We start from the raw sequence: 14,257 nt of genomic DNA on the forward strand, positions 1-14,257 counted from the left end.
AAGATCAATAAAAAAAATAAAAAAAATATACCGTTAACTGGAATATGTTGTGCCTTTACACATATGTTGGATTATGTAATTGGTTTGTCATGACAAACAAATAAAAAAATCGCGATTTACCCGCTGGCTACAACAACACACAGTGATGCATGTAGTCACTGTGTGTTGATGTTGTAGCCACCTCCTCAGAGGCAGGAATACTAAGCTCCCCCTTAAGCTCCAGGAGAGAGGGGAGAGGCTGAAAACCCGCACTTCTTGCCCGACTGATGGGAGCCGAATCCCCGGATCCGATTTGTCTGATGAACACCCCCAAAACATGGAGGTCCCGAATGCATGGAAGTATTGATTGCGCCGTAACAAATCATTAAAAAAAGATACCGTTAACTGGAATATGTTGTGCCTTTACACATATGTTGGATTATGTAATTGGTTTGTCATGACAAACAAATAAAATATCGCATCGCCGGCTGTCTCTGGCTTGCTCCAGCGGACACCAGAGCTCAGCCCGCGGCGAGAATGTGCTGCCGCGAGCGGCATCGCTGAGCTCTGGCTCTGACTACATGCAGTCACTGAGTGTTGTTGTAGCCAGCGGGTAAATCGCGATTTTTTTATTTGTTTGTCATGACAAACCAATTACATAATCCAACATATGTGTAAAGGCACAACATATTCCAGTTAACGGTATATTTTTTTAATGATATGTTACTGCGTAGTCGTTCTATATGAATTGAAAATGGGGGACCCTGATGTAAACAAGACAAACGTCTTTCTCAGGTCTGCATCCCCTTAACAATTGTGTGTATTGAGCCGTACTGTATTGTACCCATTCTGCAATCTTTTAAATAAAGTTTTCATTCATTCATTCAGTCAATACGGCAGCGGCAGAGCGGTGGATAGGGGGGCGGGTCACGTGGGGGTCGCGGCCAATCAGAGGAACCCGGAAACCGAATTCCGTTGCGGAAAGGATACACGCTGCCGGGGAGACAACCATCCCAACAGAAAAGGGTTGCTCCCTTAACCAATAAAAAAACCGGGAAACACAACTGCGCGTATACATAGGCTATACAATGCAGTTTACGGCGTTTCAGGCTTAAAAAAGGGTTAACCCAGGCCAACAGGTAACGAGGGCAAGGCCCGACCCGTGCCTGGAGGACTGGGAACTACACAGGGGTGCATAGAGGGGCTGACTGATAATAGCCCCCCCGACAGCCCCCCCACCTCACGGCCGAGCGGGGAGAGAGGGGTGAAATTAATGGAGAAAGGACAAATCCAACTTAACAGTTTGCAGAAGGGTACAACATAGTATGTTTGACCTACCCCGTCATCTCCCCCCGGAGATGCATGCAAGCCCTTCTTCTTCTGGCGTGTGTCTTTAGACCTGCAGCTCCGTTGAGGCAAGCCAGGCCAACGTTTCATCGTCCAGTTCCATCAGACCGCGTTCTCCATACGGTGGCCGGTGTTTGGGGCAACTGGTGATGATATGTTCCACAGTCTGTGCAGGGGCTCCACACTCGCATGAGGCACTGTCCTTGAGGCCCCACCTCTTCATTGAGGCGCCGTAGCGTCCGACGCCGGTCCTTAGGCGGTTGAGGGTTGTCCACTGCTTCCGGGGCAAGTCCTGACCAGGGACGTCCAGAGGGTCATTGATGTAGAGGTGCAGCCTGGATGGTTCTGCTGACCTCCACTGGTCCCTCCATCTCGTCCTGACCCAGGAGGCCTTGGAAGTGTCAGATGGTGTTGTGTGGAGTAGCCTGTAGGCTTGCATGGAAAAGGGGCGCCGTGACTTTAGGCGCACACGTCGTGGTATCTCTGTGGTGGTGTTGTGAAGGAGGTGGGATGCACTGATCTGTGCCTTGCGGGAAAGGGCCAGTGTGGCTGCTTCTCGTCTGATGGTAGCCGGGGCAATACCAGCGAGTACGGGCAGTTGGTTTACCGGTGTGGCTTGTAGGCAGCCAGAGACTGTCCGCAGGACGCTGTTGAGAACAACATCCAGCTTCTTCACATGGGTGCTACGGCACCAGACCGGGGCGCAGTACTCGGCGGCAGAGAACACCAGGGCCAGTGAGGAGATGCGCAGTGTCTTTGTTGAGGCTCCCCATGTGGTGCCGGCTAGTCGTCGTATCAGCGCGGCACAGGCAGTTGTTTTTCCCCTGGGTGGACAAAGACAGCCTCCACGTGGCCCTCCCTGCAAGTAGCTAAAGGGTAGTTGCAAGGTTGCATGCCCTCCAAGCGAAACTAATGTCTTTACCACGTTTGCAGACCACAAGCCAAGCCTCTGCAGGCCAGGCGGGACATTTAAATGCTGCCAACTGTCGAGGCTTAGCGCTACTGCAGCTCAATGTTGAAGGCTCACCACCGCGAAGCTCAACATCATCGAACATGCGAGCCCTCAAGCTAGCCTAGTGAGCTGGCGCTCGGTAGAGATACAAAAAAAACCTTCCTGGCCGACTGCATAAAAAACGCTGTTTTATGTCGTTGGCCATACCAGGGCGCTCCGGTCCCGAAGGCTGATTAAAATAAAACACCTGAAAAACATGCCCAGGCCAGCGCTGATACCGGTCCCGTAAGACCAAGCACTGATATGAACAGCGTGTAGGCTCGTAAAACATAGATACGAAGCATATAAGAAATGAAGACAGAGGCGTGGCTACCAGCCATACAGTGTGTTATATATGAAAGGCACATACAAGCGTATTCGCTTTACATTTTTTACTATTTTTACTATTTGTGTTACTGAAAACTGTAAGCGGAGAGCCTATTGGGATGCTAGATCCTAATGTGAAACACTGTGATTCTACCCGTCTATCTTTTTATGCTTGCTTATGCCTGTATTTTTTACTGTTGTGAAGCACTTTGAACTGCAACCTCTGTATGAAAAGTGCTATACAAATAAAGTTATTATTATTATTTGCACGACCAAAGTACAGACGTTAACCTCGTCTGTGTAAAAGACATGTTCACCCACGGCTCTGTTTCATGTGCGAAAAACTTGCCACCCGCCATGTTTTCCCTTTACCATGTAAAGCAATATACCGGCAGAGTGAAGAGAGGAACAAAAGCCCTTGGCTACATGCTAAATGTACAATGCTTTGCAAAGATAAAAAATAGCAACACCATTCGCGGGTTCAGAGGCTACGTTTGTTCAAAAAACTTGTTTACCACATGAATCGCATAACTCTCTTCATACAAGAAAAACACTGCCCGACAGCACTTTAGCTGCAGGTCTTATTGCTTATTTCATACCCATACCCAAAATACAGTGAATAATCACACGTTTTATTTTTAACAGTTGTTTGGGGGGGGGGGGGGGGGGGACACACAGCCGGAGAGGGAGAATAATGCAGTCATCTCCCGCCGCGCGCGGGGCGTTGCTTGCCCCCTCGGGCAGGTTCTAGGGTGCAGCTTGCGCACGTATGTCCTTACCAGCGGTGTCGGACTCTCCCCCTCGACGGCGAGACCTCTTGCTGGCGCTGGGGGCAGCAGCGGTGCTGGCTGGAGCCTTACGGTGGCGGTCCCTCTGGTGGCTGGCCGTGGTGACGCCGGACCAGGGGAAGTGCTGCATGAGGACCGACCGCTGCTCCTCCATCTCTCTGCAGGCGGCCGTCATCTCACTCATGGCAGAGCCCAATAGCCCAGCGTCGGAGAGGGGGGCCAGGAGGAGGGTTATCCGCCGTCGCTCGCCCAGTGACGCCTGCTCCAGCCAAAGGTGTCGCTGGATCAAGGTGGCCAGAGCGTGCAGTTTCCCCACAGCTATGGCCTGTAGCTGGGTGAGGTGGAGGATGGCACCCAACGCCTGTGCATGGAGGAAGCGCTGCTCCGCGTCCAGGACCTCCTCTCCCGCCATCAGCCCCGACATGAAGCGTCAAGGCGATGTAGGCCTGGTCACTCCAGTCGGCCAGCTGCCGTGCTGACCTCCCCTTCGGAAGCGGCTTTTTCTTTGGTTCCCACACCATCTCGGGGCAAAGGACGGATGCCATCGGTTGTCAAGCCGTGGCACCCCGTCCCTTAAACCCTGAACCCCTCCACCTACGTAAATGGAGCGTAGGTGGGGGATAGGCCGACGATGTGGGGCACCACCTGTCCCCGAGACACGGCTCCCTCTGTGGGCGGCGTTGAAAGACATGGCCTATCATGTCATCGGGAACAGGTGTCGGCAGGGGCGTTGGCAACGGTATTCCGTTTGCTCGCACAGCTGCTGCCATTAGCTCGGGAAAGAGAGCACACAGCTCACCCTGCGTTCTCTCTTCCAACTTGCTCGCATCCCTTGCTCACGGGTAGCTCAGACCACTTGATAGGTGGGAGCCGACGCCCGATGCTGAAGAAGGGGCGTCTGGTCTCGGAGTTGGCAAGTTTACTCCAGTCTCGGAGTACGAGGCTTCCCAGTACGAAACCAGAGCCTCCTCTGAAACTCCCTGATTCCGCGGACAGGAATTCCCCCGCCCCCTCCATGTAATCCTCTGCTTCCATTGGATGCAACGGAGAGGAAACAGAGGAATCCCTGCTCGGAGCCAGCTGTTCCGCAGAGCCGAACGCCTCGGGCCCTACATATCCAACACAGCCACTAGACCACCCACCCGTGCCGCTCACCGCTGAGTGACGGGAGCGGGCAGAAGCGGAGAGCTTGCGCCGCAAGTCATCACCCACCAAAGAGACCGTGGGACTAGCTGACTGTCTCCCGGCGGGGACGCTGGAGCCGGAGCTAGGCCATCTCACTGGGGAGGGGCGCTCGACGGCTGCCTGGCGATGCTCGCCCAGCTCTGCGCGCCGCTGAGGCTCACCTGCCTGCCACAAGCGTGGAGTCAGGGAACCTCTGCGGCGCACAAAGGAGGTCGCGACTGTGAAGCGCTGGTGGAGGCCTGAACGATAATCTCCAGGTCCCAGTGGTGATGTCATTCTTAACTTTTTCCTTTAAAGGGAGAGTGGGCACAAAGAAAAAAAGACAGCAACACAAAATGACTAGCTAACTAACTAACTTTCTTTAGCGCTGCAAAGTGTGCACTGTAGCCACGGACTTCCGTGAGGTGAAAGACTATAAAGAGTGGAAGTACGGTCACACCCCTCGCTTATATACATGGGCGGATGTGGGCGTGGCCGGACAGGTGTAGGTGCATTGTGGCAGAAAGTTTTCAAGTTCACAGTATGTGATAGGGAATGTGCCATTAGTGAGCACAGCGTGAAGCCACTACGCTATATAACTGAATCAAACCATAAACAAGGTGGCCTGTTGTGATCCTAAGATCCTAATGTGAAAAACTGTGATTTTATATCTCTGCACTTTATGTGCTCATTTTGTGCCTGTCTTTTTTCTGTTGTGAAGCACTTTGAGCTGCAGTTTCCGTATGAAAGGTGCTCTACAAATAAAGTGTGTTAGGCGCGGCTGGGTGGCGCAGCGGACATTGTGCTCGTCACCAACGCAAGAGACACCGGATTCGACTCCGGCTGTCGGCATTGCCTCCGGCTTGGGCCGGCCGTCATACTAACTCAATTGGCAGAGTTAGCGGTGGGAAGTCGAAGGGTGGTAATCTGGACGTTGTGGACAGCGACCCCTACAGGTCGGTTGGGGGACGCCTGCACAGCAGAGACAGGAAATGGCGGGGGTAGTGTGAGCCTCCAACACGTTACTCCTCGCCAATGAGAGTCCACGCTGGCAGGTGAAAAGATGTGACTGGCTGCCTCCTCGTGTACCGGAGGGGACATGTGATGCAAGGCTTCTATCCTTCCTACAACCGGCCAGTGGGGGGCATAGTCGAGCAACGTTCAAGACAGCGGAGGGGAGAATTGGCACAATGGAATTGGGATGGGAGAAAAATTGAAAAAGAGGAGAAAAAGTGGATCGAAAAAAACAAATAAAGTGTATTATTATTATTATTATATATTTTCCTGTACTCTACAGGGTGAGCAGTGAGAGGCTTGACTTGGACTCTCCCCTCTACTTCATCTTCGCCAAGTAATGTTATTCTTGCCCTGTATTATGTGCTTTTTGGATGTTAAGCTGTGAGCTGTAAGCTGTGAACAAACATGCCACAAATTGAGTTCTCTTTCAACCGCTGAAGGTAAGTTCACCAGGCGGGTAGTATTTTTAGCCCCTTGTTTCATCACTTGTTGCCCCCTAGTCAACACTGACCCTCCCTGGTGCACCACTAGCTGGTGAAGGGGGTGTGGTAGAATGGTGAAGGGGGCGTGTCAGTATGGTGAAGGGGGCGTGGTAGAATGTTGAATGGGGCGTGGCAGTATGGTGAAGGGGCGTGGCAGTATGGTGAAGGGGGCGTGGCAGTATGCTAAAGGGGGCGTGACAGTATGCTGAAGGGGCGTGGTAGTATGATGAAGGGGCGTGGCAGTATTGTGTGTCCTTCTATGCGAGGTTTGATGCTGGTAATAACAACACCAGCTCACAAGCCACGGCAATGGGGGGGGGGGGGTCGGCTGCTGATGGAGGCGCAGTGTTCAGGGTAACAGAGCATGAGGTGAGGCGGACCTTTAAAAAAGTGAATATCAGGAAGGCAGCAGGTCCGGACGGCATCCCCGGCCGCGTCCTAAAAGTCTGTGCCGACCAACTGGCCCCAGTATTCACTGACATATTTAACCTGTCCTTAGAACAGGCTGTCATCCCCACCTGCCTGAAGAAGTCCACTATTATCCCTGTACCCAAAAAATCCAAGCCTGCTTGCCTCAACGACTACCGCCCTGTAGCTCTCACCTCCATAGCCATGAAGTGCTTTGAGAAGCTAGTAAAGGGCTACATCTGCTCCTCCCTCCCCATCAACATGGACCCCCTGCAATTTGCATACCGCCCCAACAGGTCCACGGAGGACGCCATATCCCATGTGCTGCACACAGCAGCATCACACCTGGACAAGAGGCAGGGGAACTATGTGAGAATGCTATTCATCGACTACAGCTCGGCATTCAATACCATAGTCCCCTCCATACTCATAGCCAAGCTCAGGGACCTGGGCTTGGGCTATGACCTCTGCCAGTGGGTCTTGGACTTCCTGACTGGCAGACCCCAGGTGGTGAGAGCAGGCAACTGCACCTCCTCATCCATCACCCTCAACATAGGGGCCCCCCAGGGCTGTGTTCTGAGTCCCCTCCTCTACTCCCTGTACACACACGACTGTGTGGCTCAGCGGAGTAGCAATACAATCATCAAATTTGCTGACGACACAGTGGTGGTGGGCCTGATCTCTGCCAACGACGAGAGGGCCTACCTGGAAGAGGTCAAGGTCCTGGCGGGATGGTGCCAGGAAAACAGCCTCTCCCTGAACGTCAGCAAAACAAAGGAGATGATTGTGGACTTCAGGAGGTCGGGGGTCAAGGACTACAGCCCCCTCAGCATCGACGGGGCACCGGTTGAGAGAGTCAACAGCTTTAAGTACCTCGGAGCCTACATATCCGAGGACTTGACATGGACCACACACATTGACAGTGTTGTGAAGAAGGCACGACAACGCCTCTACTTCCTCAGGCGCCTAAGGAAGTTCCAAGTCAGCCAGAAGATCCTTAAGAACTTCTACTCATGTACAATAGAGAGCATCTTGACCGGCAACATCACCTCCTGGTTTGGGAATAGCACTGCACAAGACCGAAGCAGACTACAAAGAGTGACACGTTCAGCCGAACGCACAATTGGAGGGGGGCTCCCCACCCTCCAGAACATTTACAACAAGCGTTGCAAGGGCAAGGCTAAGAGAATCATTAAAGACTCCAGTCACCCGAACAACTGCCTCTTTGAACTGCTGCGGTCAGGCAAGCGATACCGGAGTCTCAAGGCGAGCACAGAAAGACTCAGAAGAAGCTTCTATCCCCAGGCCATCAGGCTGCTAAACGAACAATGAATGAACACTACACAACAACAACCACCAAACGCACATAGCACACACATCCACACGCACACACTCACTTTAAACAAACACACTGTAGCACCCACTCCACACACTTTATAGCACACACCCACTTTAAACAAACACACTGTAGCACCCACTCCCCACACTTTATATTTATGGATGAAGGATTGCACTACAACTCGTACACCTTACTGTAAATTGTACCTAAAATTGTACCTCATCCCATTTCTGCTTTGCACTAGATAGTACTGTACATTAGTACACTGCATAGTATTGTGTATTGTATATTATATGGTAACTCAGAACATTGTACATATGTCTATACCGAACACTGTGACCTCATTTTTCTTCTTCTAAATTCATGCTATATTATGTTATTATGTTATTTGATACTATCTTGTCTAGCACAGTCTCTGGAGCGTAACAGTAAGAAGCATTTTGTATGAAAGTATTCTGTACTTCTGTATGACAACTATTAAAGAACTTGAACTTGTACTTGAACTTGAGTATGCTGAAGGGGGCGTGGCAGTATGCTGAAGGGGGCGTGGCAGTATGCTGAAGGGGGCGTGGCAGTATGATGCCTGCCCTAGACAGCCCAGTGAGTGTGTAGTAACTGTTCACAGGCAGGTATGTCGGCCTGCTAAATGTTAACATAGCACTTGTGGTTTGCTGTGTATCAAGAATGGCCCTTTCTTGGCCACAACGCCAGATAAACGAAGGACTCACATAAGCACGACACTATTACTAATAATAATAACTAACCCCCAGCATGTGTACTAACCCCCAGTATGTGTACTAACCCCCAGCATGTGTACTAACCCCCAGCATGTGTACTAACCCCCAGCATGTGTACTAACCCCCAGCATGTGTACTAACCCCCAGCATGTGTACTAACCCCCACCTAACCCCCAGCATGTGTACTAACCCCCACCTAACCCCCAGCATGTGTACTAACCCCCAGCATTACTAATAGTGTGGACTAACTAGTGTGTACTAACTAGTGTGTACTAACCCCAAGCATTACTAATAGTGTGGATGCTGGACATTTCCCAGTTTTTGTCCTTGTGACATTATAATTAAAATTGTGCAATACAGATTTCCATGTTATTCCTTCCATCGGCTGTGTCTGTGTCGCTACCCTGGGTTTATTTTAAGCCCGGGTCGGTTAAGGTCGACCTGTAACATTAGTCCTTGCATCAAGAACTCAGTCAGTCAACTAGAGAATACGTTTTGTTTGGTGGTGGCCGGGGCTATACTAGTGATGGGGGGAAATATGGATACAGTATAGTATCGTGATACTTTGCGTGGCGATACTGTATCGATACAAGGACGCCAAGTATCGATATTTTATTATGCAAATGTTTTATTTATTATTATTATTATTTCTTTTTTGTATAAGGAAGTTGCATTTTTCATTTCAATACCTGTAATAGTACAGTAGTCCACACACACATGTGTGCATTCAGTTAAGTTGGAATATGACTATAATACAAACAGTTCAGTTTGTCAGGTACATGCAACAAAGATTACAGTGTTTACATCTGTCTGCTTGAGAAAATCCCATTTGCTGCAATAAAAATTATTGAAGTGAGATGAACAGAATTAACTTTATTTTATTAGATAAAACATGTTGACAAAGTTTTACTTGCAGTTGAAAAAAGGTAATAAATCGCAATATATCGCAATATTATATATTGACGGAACACAGCGTGAGATTAGCGTTTATGGGAGTAAATACTAGAAAAGCTGCAGGCCCAGATGGGATAACAGGATGAATACTAAAGTCCTGTGCAAATCAGCTAGCCCCAGTATTTACAACCATATTCAATATATCCCTGGCTGAGTACACCATAGTCCCCACCAGACTGGTTGACAAGCTGATAGATCTGGGTCTGAGCTCCGCCATGAGCGCCTGGATCCTGGACTTTCTAAGTGACAGGCCCCAGGCGGTCAGGGTGGGGGGTCAGACCTCCAGCTAAATCACCCTGAGCACCGGCTCCCCCCAGGGCTGTGTTCTCAGCCCCCTGCTGTATTCACTGTACACACATGACTGTGTGGCCAGGTTCAGCTCCAACTCCATAGTGAAGTTTGCAGACGACACAGTGGTGGTGGGGCTGATCTCTAGCAATGACGAGAAGGCCTACCGGGGGGAGGTTGATGAACTGGCACGCTGGTGCCAGGACAACAGCCTGCTCCTGAACATTGGTAAGACCAAGGAGCTGATCGTGGATTTTAGGAGAATACAGCAGGGGACACACACAGTTTCAAGTACCTGGGAGTCCACATCACAGAGGACCTGACATGGTCAACACACAGATTCTGTGGTGAAAAAGGCAAAACAGCGCCTCTATCACCTGAGACAGCTAAGGAAGTTCAGAGTATCGGGGAAGATACTCCAGTCCTTCTATTCCGGGACTGTGGAGAGCATTCTGACTGGAAAAATCACTGCCTGGTTTGGAAACAGCACGGCACAGGACAGAAAGGCCCTCCAGAGAGTGGTGCGGTCAGCAGAGCGTACTACGGGAATTGCACTACCACCCCTGCAGGACTTATATAACAGGAGGTGCAAATCCAGAGCCTGCAGAATAATGAAAGACCCTCACCACCCCAACAACAGCCTGTACAAGCTGCTGTGGTCAGGCAAGCGCCTACGTACACACGCTGCGAGAACAGAGAGACTCCGGCTCAGCTTCTTCCCCCCAGGCCATCAGAACACTGAACACTGAACTCTCCACTCACAAGTAGACATGAGCACACACACACACACACACACACACACACACACACACACACACACACACACACACGCACGCACGCACGCACACACGCACACACACACACACACACACACACACGCACGCACGCACGCACACACACACACACACACACACACACACACACACACACACACACACACACACTCATGCGGCAACCGCTAAAACAATCACTTTAAACAAAATGTCACTTTAAATAATGGAAGTCACTTTAAAGGAAGGAGGTATTGTATAGTATAGTTTAGATACATTAAGAGTTAAAATAGTAAATTGTATATTGTATAGTAATGTACATAGGAACCAGTTTCTCAGGAACTTAGCATGTCTTTTTATTTTTATTTTTTTTTATGCCTATTTCTACTATTGTATTTTGCACAATCGATGCGGGCATGGCCACCCGCATTTCACTGCATGCCCTGGTATGTATGTGACCAATAAACCTCTTGATTCTTGATTCTATTAATATTGCAATACTCAGCATGTCGCAATATATTTTGAATCGCAATACTATCGTATCATGACTTAAGTATTGTGATAATAATATCGTATCGTGAGGCCTCTGGTGATTCCCACCCCTAGGCTATATACCCATTTGTTTAAATTTGGTTCCAGGATTAGGCCTTTAATAAAGATAAATAGCCAGAAGCACTGTAGAGTCGTTAGTGGTCTCTCTCTCTCTGACTGTACAGTCGTTGGTGTCTCTCTCTCTCTCTCTGACTGTACAGTCGTTGGTGGTGTCTCTCTCTCTCTGACTGTACAGTCGTTGGTGGTGTCTCTCTCTCTCTCTCTCTCTCTGACTGTACAGTCGTTGGTGGTCTCTCTCTCTCTCTCTCTCTGACTGTACAGTCGTTGGTGATGTCTCTCTCTCTCTCTCTGACTGTACAGTCGTTGGTGGTGTCTCTCTCTCTCTCTCTCTGACTGTACAGTCGTTGGTGGTGTCTCTCTCTCTCTCTCTCTGACTGTACAGTCGTTGGTGATGTCTCTCTCTCTCTCTCTCTGACTGTACAGTCGTTGGCAGGGGTGTCAAGTAATTGAGTAATTGTACTTTGTTGCAATACTTAAGTACTATTTTGGGGGATTTGTACTTTACTCAAGTATTATTAGGTTTGTGTACGTGTACATATACACATATATATATATATACATATATATACATTTCAGAGAGAAAAAAACATACATTTTACTCCTTACATTTAAAATGCAGACCTACAAAGTACAAAGTACAAATATCGCAGGTCCAACCATTTTAATTAGTATATTTGTTTCTCTGGCCGAACTAACGTTAACGTTATTAATCCTGCGGCCGTTCTTTATTTAAAAACAGCCAATTAAACCCCCATCAATGGAAAATGAACCCGCCCATACCCATGCTGATTGGTCCTTGTGCAGGACTAGAACGCGGGGATCTTTGATTAAACACCTGCTATCAGAAGAAAAGACAGTCAGAGTGACAAGCTACAGAAGATGGCCACAAACGATGGTACGAGTGATGAAGAGGACGAAACGGAACACTTCATTGCCCCGGAATAAAAAAAAGTTTAAACTTTTACTTTTTAGTACTTAAGTACATTTAAAAGTAGAACATTTTAGACTTTTACTCAAGTGTGTTTTTAGCCAGATATACTCTGACTTTTACTTGAGTACAATTTTGAGACGGTACCCATGCTTTCACTTAAGTATAATTTCTGGGTACTTTTTCCCAACCCTGGTGGTTGGTGGTGTTCCTCTCACCTGGTGCTGCAGTATGGTCTTCTGCACCATGTGGACATAGTTGTCCAACTTAACGCCGGAGTTGCTGCGGCTTCTCATGGTAAACAACCTGGTGTTCAACTTGTCCTGTTCTTCTCTGTGACACCAGCTCTGTGGAGGCTCTGCTCTGTTCCTCGTCCACCTTGGTCAGTATTAAGACTGGGTCGTCTGTCTCTCCGGTGTGTTAGCTCTCTCTCTCTCTCTCTCTCTCTCTCTCTCTCTCTCTCTCTCTCTCTCTCTCTCTCTCTCTCTCTCTCTCTCTCTCTCTCTCTCTCTCTCTATCTATTTCAGCCTTGCACTCTCCATGTGCACTGTCGGGGAAATGTCACAGGGTCCAGAGAGGGATCGTTGGTGCATATCTGTTACATTAGTGGGGACACCCTGCTCGCTACGTATTAAAGAGTAAGAAACATGACTCTTGCTCATCAGGGGCCGGGAGTACCCAGGGGCCCTTCAGGCAACATCCAGGGGCCCTCCAGGCAACATCCAGGGGCCCTTCAGGCAGTATCCAGGGGCCCTTCAGGCAACACCCAGGGGCCCTCCAGACAGCACCCAGGGGCCCTCCAGACAGTACCCAGGGGCCCTCCAGGCAGCACCCAGGGGCCCTCCAGGCAACACCCAGGGGCCCTCCAGACAACACCCAGGGGCCCTCCAGACAGCACCCAGGGGCCCTCCAGACAGCACCCAGGGGCCCTCCAGACAGTACCCAGGGGCCCTCCAGACAGCACCCAGGGGCCCTCCAGGCAACACCCAGGGGCCCTCCAGACAGTACCCAGGGGCCCTCCAGGCAACACCCAGGGGCCCTCCAGACAACACCCAGGGGCCCTCCAGACAACACCCAGGGGCCCTCCAGACAACACCCAGGGGCCCTCCAGACAGTACCCAGGGTCCCTCCAGACAACACCCAGGGGCCCTCCAGACAACACCCAGGGGCCCTTCAGGCAACATCCAGGGGCCCTTCAGGCAACACCCAGGGGCCCTTCAGGCAACATCCAGGGGCCCTTCAGGCAACATCCAGGGGCCCTTCAGGCAACATCCAGGGGCCCTTCAGGCAACATCCAGGGGCCCTTCAGGCAACATCCAGGGGCCCTTCAGACAACACCCAGGGGCCCTTCAGGCAACATCCAGGGGCCCTCCAGACAACACCCAGGGGCCCTCCAGACAGCACCCAGGGGCCCTCCAGGCAACACCCAGGGGCCCTCCAGACAGCACCCAGGGGCCCTCCAGGCAACACCCAGGGGCCCTCCAGGCAACACCCAGGGGCCCTCCAGACAGCACCCAGGGGCCCTCCAGGCAACATCCAGGGGCCCTTCAGGCAACATCCAGGGGCCCTTCAGACAACACCCAGGGGCCCTTCAGGCAACATCCAGGGGCCCTTCAGGCAACACCCAGGGGCCCTCCAGGCAACACCCAGGGGCCCTCCAGACAGCACCCAGGGGCCCTCCAGACAGCACCCAGGGGCCCTCCAGACAGCACCCAGGGGCCCTCCAGACAGCACCCAGGGGCCCTCCAGACAGCACCCAGGGGCCCTCCAGACAGCACCCAGGGGCCCTCCAGGCAACACCCAGGGGCCCTCCAGGCAGTACCCAGGGGCCCTCCAGGCAGTACCCAGGGGCATCATTTTCCAGGAGCCCCAGGGGCCCTCCAGACATGGCTGTGAGGCACAGCGGTGGTGGGGGGGACTCTGAGCATCGTTTTCCAGGAGCCCCTGGGGGTACTAATCCAGCCTTGGTCATAGGATGGCGATTAACTGCAGTGTTTTTATGCCGGAAACACTCTAATGCTTTTTGTATTGACAGAGCAGAAGGAAGCTACACTAACCTGAGTTCCAGTGACAGAGAGTAAGTCAACTTGGGGAATCTAATTGTGTATAATCTTAAATATACAATT

At 50.9% G+C, this 14,257-nt stretch overlaps 1 protein-coding gene across 1 annotated transcript in view; it reads right to left on the minus strand.

The window, feature by feature from the left end:
- LOC311231846 (phosphorylase b kinase regulatory subunit alpha, skeletal muscle isoform-like) overlaps positions 1–12,427 on the minus strand; it is a gene marked incomplete at both ends in the record, with an annotated part of 218,579 nt that extends 206,152 nt beyond the window's left edge. The window contains one exon of the mRNA XM_084318467.1: positions 12,350–12,427. Coding sequence (XP_084174593.1) covers positions 12,350–12,427 — 78 coding nt within the window. The remainder of the gene's footprint in view (positions 1–12,349) is intronic.
- Positions 12,428–14,257: the final 1,830 nt, after the last annotated feature.

This window comes from Notolepis coatsorum (genome assembly GCF_963971535.1).
Source record: "Notolepis coatsorum genome assembly, chromosome: 7".
NCBI lineage: Eukaryota > Metazoa > Chordata > Actinopteri > Aulopiformes > Paralepididae > Notolepis > Notolepis coatsorum.